The 17,246-nt window shown below is 38.7% G+C and overlaps 2 protein-coding genes across 4 annotated transcripts in view; both read left to right on the forward strand.

The window, feature by feature from the left end:
- STOX1 (storkhead box 1) overlaps positions 1–4,874 on the forward strand; it is a 58,453-nt gene extending 53,579 nt beyond the window's left edge. The window contains exon 5 of the mRNA XM_042908798.1: positions 4,724–4,874. The gene's annotated coding sequence lies outside the window, so the exon portion shown is untranslated. The remainder of the gene's footprint in view (positions 1–4,723) is intronic.
- Positions 4,875–5,796: 922 nt separating this feature from the next.
- The window catches only part of DDX50 (DExD-box helicase 50), a 33,034-nt gene continuing 21,584 nt past the window's right edge, over positions 5,797–17,246 (forward strand). The window contains exons 1-9 of one of the 3 annotated variants that reach the window (XM_042908804.1): positions 5,993–6,007; positions 8,572–8,729; positions 9,013–9,122; positions 9,486–9,785; positions 12,761–12,836; positions 13,201–13,379; positions 14,865–14,982; positions 15,099–15,284; positions 15,770–15,915. In XM_042908804.1, the coding sequence (XP_042764738.1) occupies positions 9,594–9,785; positions 12,761–12,836; positions 13,201–13,379; positions 14,865–14,982; positions 15,099–15,284; positions 15,770–15,915 (897 nt within the window). In that variant the 5' untranslated portion in view covers positions 5,993–6,007; positions 8,572–8,729; positions 9,013–9,122; positions 9,486–9,593. Of the gene's footprint in view, positions 6,008–8,571; positions 8,730–9,012; positions 9,123–9,485; positions 9,786–12,760; positions 12,837–13,200; positions 13,380–14,864; positions 14,983–15,098; positions 15,285–15,769; positions 15,916–17,246 lie in introns of all 3 variants that reach the window. The other 2 variants (XM_042908803.1, XM_042908802.1) reach the window with 2 other exon arrangements.

The following is a 17,246-nucleotide window of genomic DNA, read 5'->3' on the forward strand; positions in this document are numbered from 1 at the left end:
AGAGCCTGATGTGGGCCTTGAACTCACGGACCGTGAGACCATGACCTGAGTCGAAGTTGGACGCTTAACCGACTGAGCCACCCAGACGTCCCAAAAATTCCTCTTGACTGTAAGGTTTTGTTCTTATAAGATTCAGTGAGGGTTATAGGTCAAATATGCCTCAAGGGCGGGGGGAAAAAGATGAAGTGAGGATCCTACAAAACACTGAACTCCTGCAAGATTCCAGAGTTCTTCCACTTCTCCATTTCTGTACTATCCTTGTTACTCCTTGGAAAAGGGAGCAGCAACAACTCATTCTATCTTTGATTTTGGACCTGGACAAGTTTCTTAACAGAATGAGGAATCCAAAGTCTTTTGTGGCTCTAGTCACATGTAGGGACCAATGAAATCCGTCTAATTTTGCCACTGGATGCATTATGACACTCTCTAGATGTATTAAATGAAACCTATTGTGAGACCAATAAAACTTTTCTTCTAAAAGTTGTGTTTCTTCTAAAACACAACATATGACAACAGATATTAAAGATGGGTATGCGTGTTGTTTGGGAGGTTATTCTCTAAATAGGTGGCTTGCATTTTCCCCCCCAATATTGTGTGTGATGACATTAGTTCTTGATTTCTCCTCCGCATGACAGTTCCCTTGAGGTAGCATGATGACCTGAGTTTAGGATTCAGACAAATCTGTTGTTGTTGTCATTGTTGTTGTTTTAATGTTTATTTTTGAGGGAGAGAGACAGAGCATGAACAGGGGAGGGAAAGAGAGAGAGGGAGACACAGAGTCTGAAGCAGGCTCCAGGCTCTGGGCTGTCAGCACAGAGCCCGATGAGGGGCTCAAACTCGTGGACCATGAGATCATGACCTGAGCCAAAGTCAGATGCTTAACCGACTGAGCCACCCAGGTGCCCCTGTTTTGTCTTTTTTTTTTTTTCCTTTTAATGTTTGAGAAAGAGAGAAACAGAGACAGAGACAGAGTGCACGTTGGGAGTGGGGGGAGGGAAGGAAACACAGAATCTGAAGCAGGCTCCAGGGTCCGAGCTGTCAGCACAAAGCACAGAACCCATTGTGGGACTCAAAACTCAGGAACCATGAGATCATGACCTGAGCCAAAGTCTGATGCACACCCAACTGAGCCATGCAGGCACCCCAGATTCAGACAAATTTGAATCCCAGTTACAATCCTTGGGAGCTGTGTGATGGAGAGAGATTCCAAACTTCTCTGATTCAGTTTTCTCATCTGTAATGATATCTACCTTTCAGAACTGTTGTAAGATCTAAGGCTCATCTATTCAAAGTGCCCAATGCAGGAGGCACCTGATATTGTTATAAATATATGTATGCATATTTTTATATATTTATATATTCACAAAACTGGTCTGAATACATGGCCTTCTATATAGGTCTCCTGTTTTTTCTAGGTTGTCCTGAATTCCTCCATTTAGAGATTCAATCCTTTAAGATTTTTTTTGTAGTAAAGTATTTTTTGTTCTTTTTTAAAAAAATGTTTATTTTGAGAGAGAGGGAGGGAGAGGCAGAGAGGAGAGAGAGAATCTCAAGCAGGCTCTATGCTGCTGTCAGCAAAGAGCCCGACATGGGGCTCGATCCTATGAACTGAGACCTAATGACCTAAGCGGTTAAATCAAGAGTCAGACACTTAACTGACTGAGCCACGCAGATGCCCCTAAATTAAGATTATAAGAAATTTCATCCCAATCCAAATCTGGATTTGCCTGGGGAGTTATTATGCCTTGGCTAATAGGAAATATTATGTCTGATGCTATAATAGGAATAAAATATGCAAATCATGGGGTTAATTTAGACATTTCATACAAGATCATCCTCTCTCATCTGGGATCTCAGACCCCTAGGAATCCTCAGAGAGTAGCTGGGTTCTGCAAGCTATTTTCAATATTTCAAAGATTCTAATAGAAATTGTATATTTCCTTTGCTTAACTCCTTACTAATTAAAACATCAAGTTTCTTTGGCAGTGGCTGAAATTACACCAGCTCCGTAATAGAACACCATCACATGCTGGTGTGACATTGCTAAGCTGCATTTGTATCTTATTTATAGATTAGAATGATCATGAGTCTATTACTAAATGCAATTTAGCAGACAGAGGTTTCAAAATGTCAGATATGACAGGAAAAACAATGGAGAGAACAAGAACAGTAGTAGTGTTGAAAACTGGGAACGACTACATTTTGAGAATCCCTCCTACAGCTGAGAAGGCTTTGGGGGAATGCGGGAGAAAGACTACTGCCAAAATGGAGTGGGGAAGAGAGACACGGGAGTCATGAAGCAAGAATGGGGGGGTGGGTATCAAAAACTCATGACTACTTTGCTGGCCTCTACAGACCTGTCTTCCTTTTAAACCTTAGATGCAAGCAGCTTCCATTAGTAGTAGCAGCTTCCATTTTTTGGGTAATAGTGCCCTCTCTGGGTAGCTGATGTCACTACTCTTCCACCATTTGATTCAAAGCATTTACAAAGTGGCTAAAAAACCAGTAAGACCTCTCTCTAAAAGTTAAAAAGATCTCCCCCCCCCCCACCCACCCCCAGGGGTGCATGGCTGGTTCAGTTGGTGGAGCGTGGGACTCTTTTAATCTTTTAATCTTGGGGTTGTGAGTTCAAGCCCCACATTAGGTGCAGAGATTACTTAAAAATAAAACCTTAAAAAAAATTCCACCTTTGAATTAGGAGCTACATACGTTAAGTGTACATGTGCTAAATGTGTTCAAAGCTGTGCCTTCCTCAAGGCTGTTAAAACCTTGACCTAAAGGTAGAAATGTAAGCAGCTCTGTATATCATCTTCTCTACAGTACTGTTTCATCAGCTGATCCTCCCAATTTCCCTGCACTACCAGCAGGGAAGGCATATTTGTCCCCACATTACTAACAAAAAGACCAGATTTTATTTATTTAAAAAAATTTTTTTTAACATTTATTTATTTTTGAGAGACAGAGTATGAGCAGGGGAGGGGCAGAGAGAGAGAGGGAGACACAGAATTCGAAGCAGGCTCCGGGCTCCGAGCTGTCAGCCCAGAGCCCAACGCGGGGCTCGAACCCACGGACTGCGAGATCATGACCTGAGCCGAAGTCAGACACTTAACCGACTGAGCCACCCAGGCGCCCCGCAAAAGACCAGATTTTAGAGTTGAGTTTGGCAAGGTCATGTGGCTAGCAATGGAGGAAACATGTCCTGTTCCCTCTTTTATTTTCTCCTTACTTCTTTATACTCTAAACATTCATTCTATGCAAGTGTCTCTTCATCAATTTATAACTGCTCCTTAAACTATTTCCATGTCCTAACATTTAAGCATGGTAGTTCAGTTCCTTTTGTCACATAAAACTGAAATGCAGATGCAAAATGACTTTTTAACTTTCTATTTTTTAACTATGGAGTAAAAAAACCAAAAAGCAAAAAAAAACCCCTAGCCCTGTAGGCTTGAGAATGACCAGAGAGAGGCAAGTGTAAGTCCTCTTTCTATCTTCCAAGATCAGACAAGATTGGGCATGTTCAGGGTAGTATGGTCGTAGACCTCTTATTTTTATATTTAAGGTCATAGAGTTTAAGGAGCTGAAGCCAAAGGCAAGATAAATCTTTACAGAATCGAGAAACAGATGAGGTATTCTCTTAAATTTTAAGAAATTATATCAGTGATTTTGGTAAGATATTTTGGAAAATAAACATATTCTAATATATTTTGAATTACTTGTACATTTAAATTATGCTACTCCTTCATGTCCTCTCCAATAGATTTTATTATCAGATACAAATCTCTTGAGAGTTATAGTGGGAACAAATATGAAAGAAAAAAAAGAATTCTCCATCCCTTCATTACCATTCCCAAGTTTTCTAGTTGAGGTCCCTGGAGAACATATAGTTACCCAAATTTGGTAGTACTTAATTTTTTTCCAGCTAAGCCACAGCTTGGGAAGTTACTTATGACTTGGTTTAAGACACCAGACAGAGATTTGATTCAAGGAGTTTGGGGCTTAGAAAGGCGAGGGTTGTAGAATGTCCTAAATCACAGGTCATTCTGAAAAACACTAATATGCTTGTTAGTCTCTGGCATAGGGAGAGCTGAACAGTCTAGTCCTTTTTATTTCCATACCTGCTGTAAGACCTCTGATAGAAAAATGAATGCCAAAAATAGAATCTAGAGGAGCTAAAAACTTTACCTCATCTTTATTTGGTCTTTAACCACAACATACTAACATCTGTTCCTATTATTTTCCCAATGTTGCATGTGTGAAGTTGCCACATCCACTCCATGTTCCTATGCACCTCAGGCTCTGTTGTAGGGCTACAAAGACCTTACAATGGTAGAACTGGGGTGGGTGTACGAGAATGGTAGAAAAGGATTTACATCTAGAGATGCACAGCGATTCTCATACTCGAGAGAGATGCATTTTTTCCACTATCTTTTGCTGACACTCTTTGTTCACAGTATGGAACCCATAAGGTGACTTTTAGATACACAGTCCTTTGACTTCAGGCCAATCCACAATAGCGCAGAAGGCCTGTAGCAATCATTTGTGGTTTCAGCTATTCTGGACCGATAGTTTGGGGCAACTCCATGATGTATATAGCAATACGTAATGTTGCCAAGACACAAGCCTGATGCCGAGGTAACAAGGCTGGTGTCTTAGAAATTGTCAAGTGGTTGTGAAGTGCCCCTGCACCTACAATCTCAGTTTGGGTTCTCATTCTCCACTCAAGGGCAGCTGAGGTGAAGAGATCATGAAGAGATAAAGAAATGGCTTTGAAAAAGAACGCTAACCAGCCGGCACCAGTGGCGGAAGAAAAGAAGTATGCTAAGGAATCAACCTTTTGTGTTGTCGAAAGGTTTCCAGTTTTGTATGAGGTTGTAATTTAGGGGCGGTTAATCTCCAATAAAATAAAATCCTTTTATTCACTGCAACTACGTCATCTGTCGAAGACATTTAGGCTTGTTTTTCTCTCTACGTTTCTCCCGAGTTTTCCTAGTTATTATTTCATGGGAGCATCTTCCCCCAAATGCTTTGCGAAACAAAGTCTTTATGTTGGTGTGCCAAGAGAGCACTGATCTCAGATGCGTTCTCTCTAGTCCTGACTATGCCACGAACTGGTTTTGTGTCTTCAGACCCGTAAATCCCTTTCTCGGGGTTTAGTTTCCCCTCAGTCACTGGGGAGTGTGGAAAGAACCTAAAATGAACCAAGGACCTATTTCCTGACTAAAACTTAAGACTTGAGAAACGACTGTCCAGCCCTGACCCTCACTTCAAGCCCCCCTAGCCCACTCCAGACCCCACCAACCCCTTCCCAAGAGCGCCGGACTGCCGGCTCCGCGCAAAGCCGTTAGACGTTAACGCCTCACCCCGAAATGGGCGGGCTGAGGCCTGCAGCTTCCGGCGGCGAATGGCGAGGAGGCGCGTGGCGCTCCCCACCGGCCCTGCTCGGGCCTGCCCACGCACCATCCCGCAGCGGGCGGGCCCCTCTCCGCCGCAGTTCAGGGCCTTCTCAGCCCCAGCAGTGCTCCCTGGAAAGCCCCAAAGCGACTCCGCGGGGCCGAGGAAGACTGTTCGGAGTGGGGGAGGGGGAGAGAAGGCGAGGAAAGAAAACCCGTATCATTTTATGCTAATCAGTTTGCTCATCCTTTATGGAGATTGGCCAGGGTTTTACCCTAGCAGCCAATCATTTTAGAACAAGGGTGGGCCAGTCGAGATCGCTCACACTCATTGGATGGAAGGTTGCAACGCAAAGGATGAGTTTAAACCTAGAGTATCCGGGATTATTTTTCCCCGCCGCGCGGTGCGTGTCCCGGAAGTGACGTAGGCCCTGGCCGGGCGGCCGCCCTGCCCCCGCTTCCTTTCACGCTGCCGCTGCCCGTAGGTGGTTGTGGCCACCGAGCCCAGGAGGAGGCGGCGGCGGCGAATGATGCCTGGGAAACTCCTCTGGGGGGACATTATGGAGCTGGAGGCACCCTTGGAGGAGACCGAGAGCCAAAGGAAGGAGAGGCAAAAGGTGCGCTGGATGGGCCGCGCCTCCTTTTGGGCTGCGCCGGCTTGGGCGGGGAGGGGAGCTGTCTCTGATCTGATGGCCTGTCAGAACCTGGCCGGAGCATCCCAGGGCCTCCCCTCGCGCAGCCGTCGTCCCTCCTGAATGGTCATTCCGGAACCATTCCCATCTCCGCACCCCGAACCTGGAGAAGGGCTGCACTAGGCTTTGGCCGGGCCTCCAGTGCTCCCTCAGCCCTTCCCGTCGGCGACTACGAGATGGGCTGACTCAAGTTCCCATCGCCGTGGAATCTGTTCTTTCTTTCCTCTCCTTGCTTAAGCAGCGAGGCCTGTTACTTGGTTCTTGTTGGCCGCGTTAGAAGATGGTTAAGAAAATGGTTGCCTTGAATATGTGTTACTTCTCCGTCAGCCCGACCTGTGAGCGAGAATCTTGGGGAAAGCGATCTTAGGTTTACAAACCTCGAGAGCCAGTCTCTAGAGGCTTAAGGAAGAGTGTCACAACCGACATTCCCAGGATTTGGCTGTGATGGAGATCGTGTGGGTTGTTTTACTAGTAGGCTTTACTGTTAGTATTTTCATTTAGACCCCAAGTGTTTAATGAGCTTAATTTGTGCCACACTCTTTGCTGGGCACCACAGGATTTAAATAAGTCTCTGACCTCAAGGACCCCGTAGAGGAGTTGTAGAGAATTCCCACCCTAAACCTCAAAAAAAAAAAAAAAAAAAAAGAGACCCAGAGAAAAGAAAACAGAGCTAAGGTGGGCGAGGAAGCTGTATTTGAAGGCTGACATTTGACAAAAAAAAAATGAAAATACTCGGTATAGCCCCAGAGAGCAGAACCTACCTTACCTTATCACCAAGGTAAAACTTTGCCATTCCAGCCAAGCGGTTATTTTTTTTAATCATGGTGAAATACATACGACATAAAATTTGCCATTTTAACTATCTTAGAGTGTACAGTTTTGTAGCATTAAGTACATTCACATTGTTCTGCAGCCATCACCACCATGCATCTCCAGAACTTTTTCATCCTCTAAACTGAAACTCTGTTCTCATTAAACACCAACTCCCCGTTGCCCACTCCCCTCAGTCCCTAACAATCTCCATTTTACTTTCTGTCTCTGTGAATTTGACTTCTCTAGATCCCTTATGTAAGTGGAATCACCAAGCAGTTATTTTAATTTTGGCTCCTCCTGAAATACCTCTCCTTTTGCATTCAAATCCTGTCTCTCTGTCAAGGTTTAGTTTGTATGTGTTTTCTAAACACTCCAGTATACACATCCAGTAATCTCATTCCCCTTTGAAGTCTTGTTCCAGTGCCGTCTTTATCATTCGACTGGTATCTATTCTGTGCTGCTTTGTAAAGTTAGCTCACTTTTCTTGTGTGTTCTTCTCAAATGTTTCCAAAGATTCTTGAGGTAAGTGGCCATATATTTGTCCATCCGTACATATTAGTACATTCTTGTAAATTGATGGCTTTCACATTGTACGTTCTCCAGAAATACTTGTTGATTTTTCTTTCACTGTGAGGGATAACTAAAGATTTGGAAACAGATCAGAGTACCAGCTAACAAACACAGAGCATTTGGGTAGTGATCTGGCATTGAGTTGAAGACAACTACGGATTTGGATTTGTAGAACTATGAAGCTGGGCCGTATGTTCTCAAAACTGGAGTGCAGGGGAGGAAGGAATCATGGAAGTGTTGAAACCATGAAAATGGTATGAAAGCGTACACGGAGAACTTAGACTTAAGGAGCATCTACAGAAGGAGGCGGGAGAGGAATCATTAGGGTAGAGGTAAGAGGATAAGGAGGGAATATAGAGTGTCATGGAAGCCAAGGAAGTGAAGAGTGTCAAGCACTATGGATCTGATGTGGAACAGTGTATTTCATCACCTTGCGATATCTCTGGGCTTGGACTTAAAGGCCTCTCTTTACCTTGCTTCATTTCCCTCAAGTACATGGCCCCAAAGCATTTCTAACCCCAAGGCTGGCTCTGTAAATAACCTTGTTTTTCTTTGGAACTTATTGATTTGGGGAGATGTGGGTTAGTTCAGTTAATGAAAGATCAAATGTTTAACATGTAACTGTATAATTTATGTTAATGTAAAGCTCTACTGTTTACAGAGCATTTTCACATATGTTATTCCGTTTTCACAACATCTCCATTTTATGGATGAGAAAATTGTATGTGAAAGTACTTTGTAAAATTTATGTAAATCATGGTCAAAATTTTGGTGGCAGTAGTGTTTGTTACCACTAATAACTATTACCTAATTTATTTTGAACATTTGACCAGGTAATTCTGAAGTGCTAAATTGCCAAATAATTTTTGCTGTTTGCAAATATTAAAACACTGGTCACCAGTTTGGCATTTTAGAAGTAAAGTTGCAGAGTAGTCTTTTTTTTTTTTTTTTTTAAAGTTGTATTAATTAACAAAAAAACTTTTTTAAAAGTTTCCAGGGTTACTAATATACTTGTCTTTCCATGGGAATATAACGATTGGAGCTTTACATGAATTATTTAGGTTTTTTTTTTTGTTTTGTTTATTCGTTAACCTATTAATTATCAGAGTTCAGAGAGGAAGCATGATGTGAAAAGAGCATGGGCTTTCAAATCAGACAGAGCTTGATTTCTAGAACTTCCACTTGAAGGAAATCCTGCATGTGAGTCTTTGGCAAGTTATTTACCTCTAAGAACTTCCGTTTCCTCATCTGTACTATGGCAAAGGTAATACAGGTTCGCTATCCCTTATCCAAAATCCTTGGGGCTAGATTTGTTTTGGAATTCAGAATTTTGGGGGCTTTTAAAAGGGTAACACCCCAGTAGGGCTTGGGGCCCCCAACCTATGATCAAACACCTTAATATTAAATATGAATATTTATACTAAGTGGAATAAGTAAAGGTTAAAAATACCCTCACATCAGTTTGAGTCAAATTTTTCCATCAAATGAGTTCAGGTTAGGTAAGGTTTTGTCTCCAAATAAGTTACCAAAAAACTTTCGGTTTTCAGAGCTTTATGGATATCGGAATTTCGGATAAGGGATTATGGACCTGTACTTCCCTTATAGGGTTGTTATGAAGATTTAAACAAGATAAGCCGAAAGCATTACACAGTGCTGGGTAGGTACTCAATAATATTAACTTTTTTTTTTTTTCTCTTGGAGATATTAGAAGTTTTTGTTTTTGGATTTGGATATGTTTTTTAATTTACAGATCTCGGGTTCTCATCTTTTTCTGAAAGGAGGTATTTTGATTTCCCTTAAATCATGTAATGGGATTAGAGAGGGGCTAGAGGCCAAGTCTTGAGAATGCAAGAGATGGGATGAGAAAGAACGCAATAGGTGAGGCTTAGGCTTGACATTAGCAACCAGTTGATTTTTTACCAGGTAACTTTTCAAGGTGGTTGGGGGTCACTCTCTAACTTCTCTAGAGTCTTAGGAGACCTTGTGACCCTCTTGTCACTGCTTCTTTGTTTTTCCACAGAGTGATAGAAGGAAATCAAGGCACCATTATGACTCAGACGAGAAATCAGAAACAAGAGAAAATGGTGTGGCAGATAACTTGGATGCTCCCAAGCCCAAAAAAGCTAAAATGAAAGAGAAGCTAAATGGAGACACTGAAGAAGGATGTAATAATAGACTTTCAGATGAATTTTCTAAATCTCATAAGTCAAGAAGAAAAGATCTGTCAAATGGAGATATTGATGAATATGAAAAAAAATCAAAGCGAGTGTCATCCTTAGATAGTTCTACTCATAAATCAAGTGATAATAAACTAGAGGAGGTATGGATACTTTTTGTTTTGCATTTGCCTTTATCCTTGAAATACAGGTTAATTTGATCTTTTAGACCAATTAGAATTGATTCCATGATGTTTCCTGCTTAGTGTCCAATACCCTCAATTGGACAGGGAATCTGTACAACTGAAACTGGAAACTTTTTTCCTTTGTCCCTTGTTTCTGTCATTGTATTTTGTTTTTCTTGGGGTGGAGGTTGGGGGAATGGTCAAATGTAAACCTTTCCTATGCATTTGGGTTCCTAAATAGTTTTTCCAAATTGCTTATTGATGGTGATCTGCTTGCATTTCTTATGGTTATTTCAGTCCCTACCAGTACTCATGAATTGACCTCTGACTTCCTGAAACAAGGTACATAAAGCCTCTTGACTTTGTGTATTTTGCCTTCTGCTTTTTGTGCTTCTGTAACAATAGCAACTTTAAGTGATCTTTAGGTCATATTGTAACTCAAAAGCTGTTTGCATTTTTAAACAGAAATGAACCATATAAAAATGAACTGAAGAAATCTGTTTTCCAGGGTATTAATTTTTGGGGAGTTTAGAAAACATGCTTAGCATAGAATTTGTATTCCTGAACCCATTGCTTTTGCCTTTATCTGTTAGAACAGATATTTTCTTGCACAGAATTTGTCCAATTTGTTCTTGCAGTTTTCCTCTAGCAGAGTTCATAGGTTTACCTAGGTATTATAAACTGTCAGTTACTCAGGTCTTCAGACAGAAACAACTTTTGATAGTCTTAGTAATTCTTGGTATTAATAATTCCTTATATTTAATTTTCAAAAAATACTTATTTTTGGGAGAATGCAAGTGGGGTGGGGCAGAGAGAGTGGGACAGAGGATTGGAAGTGGGCTCCACACTGACAGGCTGACAGCAGCAAGCCTGTTGTGGGGCTTGAACTCACAATCGGTGAGATCATGACCTGAGCTGAAGTTGGACGTTCAGCCGACAGAGCCACCTAGATGCCCCAATAATTCTTTATATATATATATTTTTTTAACGTTTATTCATTTTTGAGACAGAGAGAGACAGAGCATGAACGGGGGAGGGGCAGAGAGAGAGGGAGACACAGAATCCGAAACAGGCTCCAGGCTCTGAGCGGTCAGCACAGAGCCTGACACAGGGCTCGAACCCACGACCGCGAGATCGTGACCTGAGCCGAAGTCGGCCGCTTAACCGACTGAGCCACCCAGGCGCCCAAATTCTTTATATTTTAAAATCTGATGGTTGCCGATAATTTAAATAGGTCTTAGCCTAGCTTATTGTGTAAACTTTGGGGAAACATACTGAATTTTTGCCTTAAAATATGGTGTTTCTTTTACTTGGGAATTTGATATTTGTCAGGAAAGCACGTATGTTGAGAGTTGATCTAAATAAGGCCCACCAAGGAACCTGGAGTGGTTCAGTCGATTGTGCATCCAGCTTTTGATTTCGGCTGATGTCATGATCTCAGTGTTGTGAGATCAAGTCCCATTTTGGGCTCTGTGCTGAATGTGGAGTCTGCTTGGGATTCTCTCTCTCCCTCTCTCTTTGCTCCTGCCCCGCTCACACATGCTGTCACTCTTTCTCTCTTTCAAAATAAATAAGTAAATAAACATTAAAATAAATGAGGCCCTACAAGTTTGTATTGCTAGTGGCAAAATGTACAGAGTTGCTTTTGCTCTGTTGCGATTTTATGTGGTATAATGCTCTGTATTATAATAGGCTTAATTGTTTATTATTTTATTTAGATCATATTAGGGTTCAGGAGTTCTATTTGTAGGCAAGTGTCTTAAGGAGATAATCATGAGGTGTATAGGGTTGTATGAAACTCTTACTACAATGATGTTGATAATAGTGGAAAATTTATGCATTCTAAATGCCTACTAAATGCCTGATAGTAGGCAGTTGGTTTTAGAAAATATGCTACATTTATGCAATACATGACATCTATCCTGAAGGTCATAGAAGAATGTTAAAAAGGTGTTTAGTGTATCTTATTAAATGAAAGACACAGATTATAGAACAATATATACAGTATTATCCTATTTTAAAAAATTTATATGTGCATAGAGTGAGGATTGGAGGAGTGTCTGTTTCAAATGTGGTATCAGCTGACTGGATTATAGTTTTATTTCTGTTTATATGTGGTTTCTATAATGAAAATGTATTTTGTAATAAAATTTTTTCTTTTAATTAAAAAAATGATAGCTTTGAGGTTTGCTTAAATAGCTTACAATTTCAGTTTGATATTATGTCTTTTATCTGGTTCTCTGTTTGAAAATTGCTATTGTGTATGGTTTTGGAACAACTTTCTTTAAACACACCAATAATAAACTTAACAGGTAGATAATATTGTCTTTCTTCTATATACATATTGACCAGTACACAAAGTTTTCAATAGATGTTAAATGATAATATCATGCTAACCTATGTATATGTTAAAGAAACTTTCAAGCTTGCAGGAACTTTGCTTTGTTTTGGTGACCTAAAACATGCTTTTTGGAGCCATAGAACAACTTTTTAACATTTATTTTTAGAAACAATTTATTTTTCTCATTGTGTAAAATTTTTTAGGATGGTTTATAAGGCTTCTGTTAGTCCTTGTAATTAATACTGCCTGTATCTGTGAATATGGCTTAGGTGATCAAATAGTGTTTTTGTAATGTTTCAGTCAAATGAAAATATATTTTAATTTATGTAGTAGCTGTATTTCCAAAGGGAGTTTTATGTGTGAGTGAATCATTTTTAAATGTACTATGGGAAAATGTATTAAGTAAACTTGGTATTTAAAGGGATGCTTTTGAAATTAAAAGAATTTTCCACTAATTGGTTGTGTAAGTTAATCTATACAATTTTTGCAAGTAGTAACTAACTTTGATTTGTTAGCTCATTTAGTAAAGCTAAAATTGGTAAATGAGTAAGAATCTAAATGCCTAGTTGAATATGAACTATTATTAGTTAGAACTTTGATTTCATTTTGACAGAGCCTAACACGTGAACAGAAAGAAGGAGCCTTCTCCAATTTCCCTATTTCTGAAGAAACTATAAAGCTTCTAAAAGGTACTATGAACTTTAATGGCTATACAACTAAAAATCTACAATTAGATTTTATAAGAATCTTTGCCTCTTCTTACCAAAAAGAGAATATAGAAAGTGTAAGAGAAATAAGCCCTTCTTTAATTGCAGTTATTTCTACATCATCCTTTTTGATATTCTGACCGGTTTTTGACTTTAATTGTATGTATCTGTCAAGAGTTCAGACCAACTTTTAAAAAATTCCTCTTTGGGGTAGGAATAACTGTAAATGTCACTAGGTGGTATATTTTTAGGCTGACATAGAGGAATCTGGATTGTCATTTTCAAATAAATATATTTTTTCCTAACGCTAGTCTTAAATATATTTCAATGAAATCTCATTTTACAGGTCGAGGGGTAACATATCTCTTTCCTATTCAAGTTAAGACCTTTGGTCCTGTATATGAAGGAAAAGATTTAATTGCTCAAGCACGGACAGGAACAGGAAAGACATTTTCTTTTGCTATCCCCTTGATTGAAAGACTCCAAAGAAATCAAGAGACAATTAAAAAAAGCCGCTCACCAAAGGTAACCATTATAGGGAGTAAAAGGTTTAAACATTATTCTAATGGTTAGGGAAAGAAAGAGTATACTGATCTCAAGTTCAAGAACCCCCGAGATAGAAAAGTTAGCTCTGTGGCATAAAGTAAAAATTTAGGTCCTAAAGCAAAAATTAGTGGATTTTTTAATATAAATCTCAAGCCGAATGAAGTAGTTATTACATGTGAGTGTAATGTGTATGGATCCATAGATGTCTTTGATAAAGATGTTTGTAAACATAGATGTTATAAAGCCAGCATGTCTAATTTTAGGTGTATTTATAGGGAATATATTTAGTGACCTTGTCTTCTTTTTTTTCAGTCTTGACCTTTGCTTTTAAACAATGAATTTGCTAAAGAGGTATTCATTTATTTGGTCATTCAGTTAATAATCAATATCATTTATTTCACTGGTTGATTTTTTTAAAGAAGAGATTATAGAAATGATATTGCTAGTCCATATGTTACTGGGGTATTAGAGATCTGTCTTAATGTATAAGTAGGAGAGAGCAGAGAGGACCTAATGAAATTTTAGCCTGAAATTTGATGTTTTTAGAACCTGTGTTCACTTTAAGGTTAATAAAATAAAAAAGAAAAAATCAGCATCATGATTTGAACAGATAATGTGACTAAAAGTAATTTGTTCTTTGAGATTCCTAAATGGTACTGCAATATGAAAGTAAATTCACATGTATGAGTATAATTAAGTCATAATGGTCTTGGATCAGGGTGGCCAACAGGAAAAACCTTTTTGAGAGAGTTTTGTTTCTTTGGTGAAATTAGGAAAGACTGCAAGTAGTAGAAATAGGACCCTGCCTTAAAAAGCTTTTATGCTAGAAGGGCGTTATTGGAGATTCCAGCTCCACCACTTCTAGCTGTTTGATCTTGGACAAGACTCGACTTCTCTAAGACTCAGGTTCCTCATCTGTAAAATTGTGATAATAATGCCACCTCACAGGGTTTTTGTGAGGCTCAAATTCTGTAATTTGGCCAAAGCACTAGTGGTTGGCTCGTAAACGTTTGTGTATTCATTTCACAAATACTTTTTGGGTATCTGTTCTGTGCCAGGCATGGTCTCAAGTGTAAGGAATTCAGTAACTTAAATTGACATAAATCCTTGCCTTCATGGCAGCTTATATTTTAGTGGGTGAGACAGACAATAAACAAAAAGGTAAAATATGAATATTTAATATGACCTAAGTGTTCGGGAGAGACCGTTAAGGAGGGGTGGAGGATATGAAAAGAGAGTTAAGAATCTCATTGAGAAAGTGCGTTTTGAAAAAAAAAACCTGAAGGAAGTGGGGAGGATATTATCAATATAAGCTGTTCTTGTTGGCATTGGTGCTGTGTCTTTAAATACTACGACTTTAATGTTTAGATTTCTAGTTTTAAATGCGCCTTAAAAAAAAAATCTCATTTTGAATTTAGTTGTTTTTAGAAAAGTATCTTTTTATTTTTTAAATCTCTTGCTTAGGTACTTGTTTTGGCTCCTACAAGGGAACTGGCAAACCAAGTAGCCAAAGACTTCAAAGATATCACTAGGAAACTCAGTGTGGCGTGTTTTTATGGTGGAACATCCTATCAAAGCCAAAGTGAGTAAATATGTAAGAGGATAGTGCAAAGATCTACTTGCTACTTAAATCTAAGGAAATAATGTGAAAACGTATATTTGATTTTTATATGTTACGGTATTTCTCTCCTCTAACAGTTAATCATATTCGAAATGGTATTGACATCTTGGTTGGGACTCCTGGTCGTATCAAAGACCATCTGCAGAGTGGCCGATTAGATCTTTCTAAACTGCGCCATGTTGTACTTGATGAAGTGGATCAAATGTTAGATTTAGGATTTGCTGAACAAGTTGAAGATATCATCCATGAATCCTACAAAACTGGTATATCCTAATTCCAAATAAACACATTAGCAATTATTCTTTATCTAAAAGTTATGAATTTTTTATTTCATAATTATTATTACACTGTCCCCAGCGTTCAAACAGAACTAAAGTTATTTGGTATGTGTTCTCTTCCTAAACAAGAGAGTATGGTGACGTACTTTAACATATTTGTTAGCTTCCTACAGTTTCTTTCATCTATTATTTTTTATAGTCCATAGTTAGATTTACTAACTCATTTTTACTGATTTCTTTGATCATTGTCCCTTCTTAAATTCTCACCTTTTTTTCTGGGTTGAGTTTTCTTCATTTTTTCCCCTAATTTTGAAAGTTGAAAGTTTTAATAATTGCAGTGAAGTTCGTATGTTCAAATTTTACCCCAAGTTTTGAATTTTTAATTATTTCTTTAAAGTTTGGGGGGGGTTCAAGAGCTGACTACATCATGGATATTAAGAAAGCATTTGAATTCTTTTTGTTTATTTAAGATTCTGAAGACAATCCTCAGACTTTACTTTTTTCTGCAACTTGCCCACAATGGGTATACAAAGTTGCAAAAAAATACATGAAATCCAGATATGAACAGGTTGACCTTGTTGGAAAAATGACTCAAAAGGCTGCAACTACTGTGGAAGTAAGTAGCTTTCTAGCATGAGAGATTGTAGCTTTTTTTTTTTTTTTTTTTTTTTTTTTTAAATTTTTTTTTTTTAACGTTTATTTATTTTTGAGACAGAGACAGAGCATGAACGGGGGAGGGGCAGAGAGAGAGGGAGACACAGAATCGGAAGCAAGCTCCAGGCTCTGAGCCATCAGCCCAGAGCCCGATGCGGGGCTCGAACTCACGGACCGCGAGATCGTGACCTGAGCCGAAGTCGGACGCTCAACCGACTGAGCCACCCAGGCGCCCCGAGAGATTGTAGCTTTTAGTTGGTATTTGAAATTTGTTGAAGCTAAACTTTTAAGTTTTAGGTACCAGTTCAGGCCAAATCTCTTTTTTCACCTTTAGTCAGTAAGATACCTATGTATTTCTATGGTCTGAGATTAAGGAGCAGAATAGAATAAGTAGAAGAAAATATGTAAATAAGCAAGTCCTAACAGGAGATACTCTACAAGCAGCCATAGGGAAGGACTTGAAGTATGTGGAAAGTGACAAAGGAGACAGTTTATATCAATATGAAGAGAAGAGTGCTGATAATAGTTAGAGCTTCATCTCATACCCTATACCAAAAAAGGTCTCAAAAGAATTTTAAAAAGTGAACCGTAAAATTTAAAGCAGGTGTAGATGAACAATTTTTTGATTTCATGGAAGGGAAAGCTTTTCTAAACATAAAGTCAGAAGGAAAATGTTGATAATTTTCACTCCATAAAAATTTAAATCAGTAGTATATATATTTTTAAAAAGAATGAAAGAGGTGCCTGACTGGCTCAGTTGGTAGTGCATGTGACGTTTGATCTCAGGGTTTTGAGTTCCAGCCCTGCATTGGACTTAGAGCTGATTTGCAAAAACAAACAAACAAACAAACAAAAGACACAAAAAAGAAAGGATTAAAGATGGCATTTGCATTATTTATGGTAGGTACCATCTATGTCACTTTCCGTTTAATAGATGTACATATATATATGTATGTATATATATGCAAATAAAAATAGGCTAAACAATGGTATAATGTATAAGTACAATGGAATGGTTAAAAAGAATGAATTTGAGTGATAAAAGCCAAATTACAAAGTGATATGTACAGAATTACACTGTATTTTTGTGTGTACAAAAAATACACAAATAATGCTAAATGGATTCTTTAGGTATTTATGTAAATGTATAAAGATAGTTTGGAAGGATAAACATCAAACCAATAATTACTTTTGGGAAAGAAGATTTTTATAGTATGGGATAGTCAAAGGAAACTCTTACATTTTGTAATGGTTGAAAATTTTATGAGAATACAATGCATCAGTGAAAAAAAT

The sequence above is a fragment of the Panthera leo genome, chromosome D2 (assembly GCF_018350215.1).
Source record: "Panthera leo isolate Ple1 chromosome D2, P.leo_Ple1_pat1.1, whole genome shotgun sequence".
NCBI lineage: Eukaryota > Metazoa > Chordata > Mammalia > Carnivora > Felidae > Panthera > Panthera leo.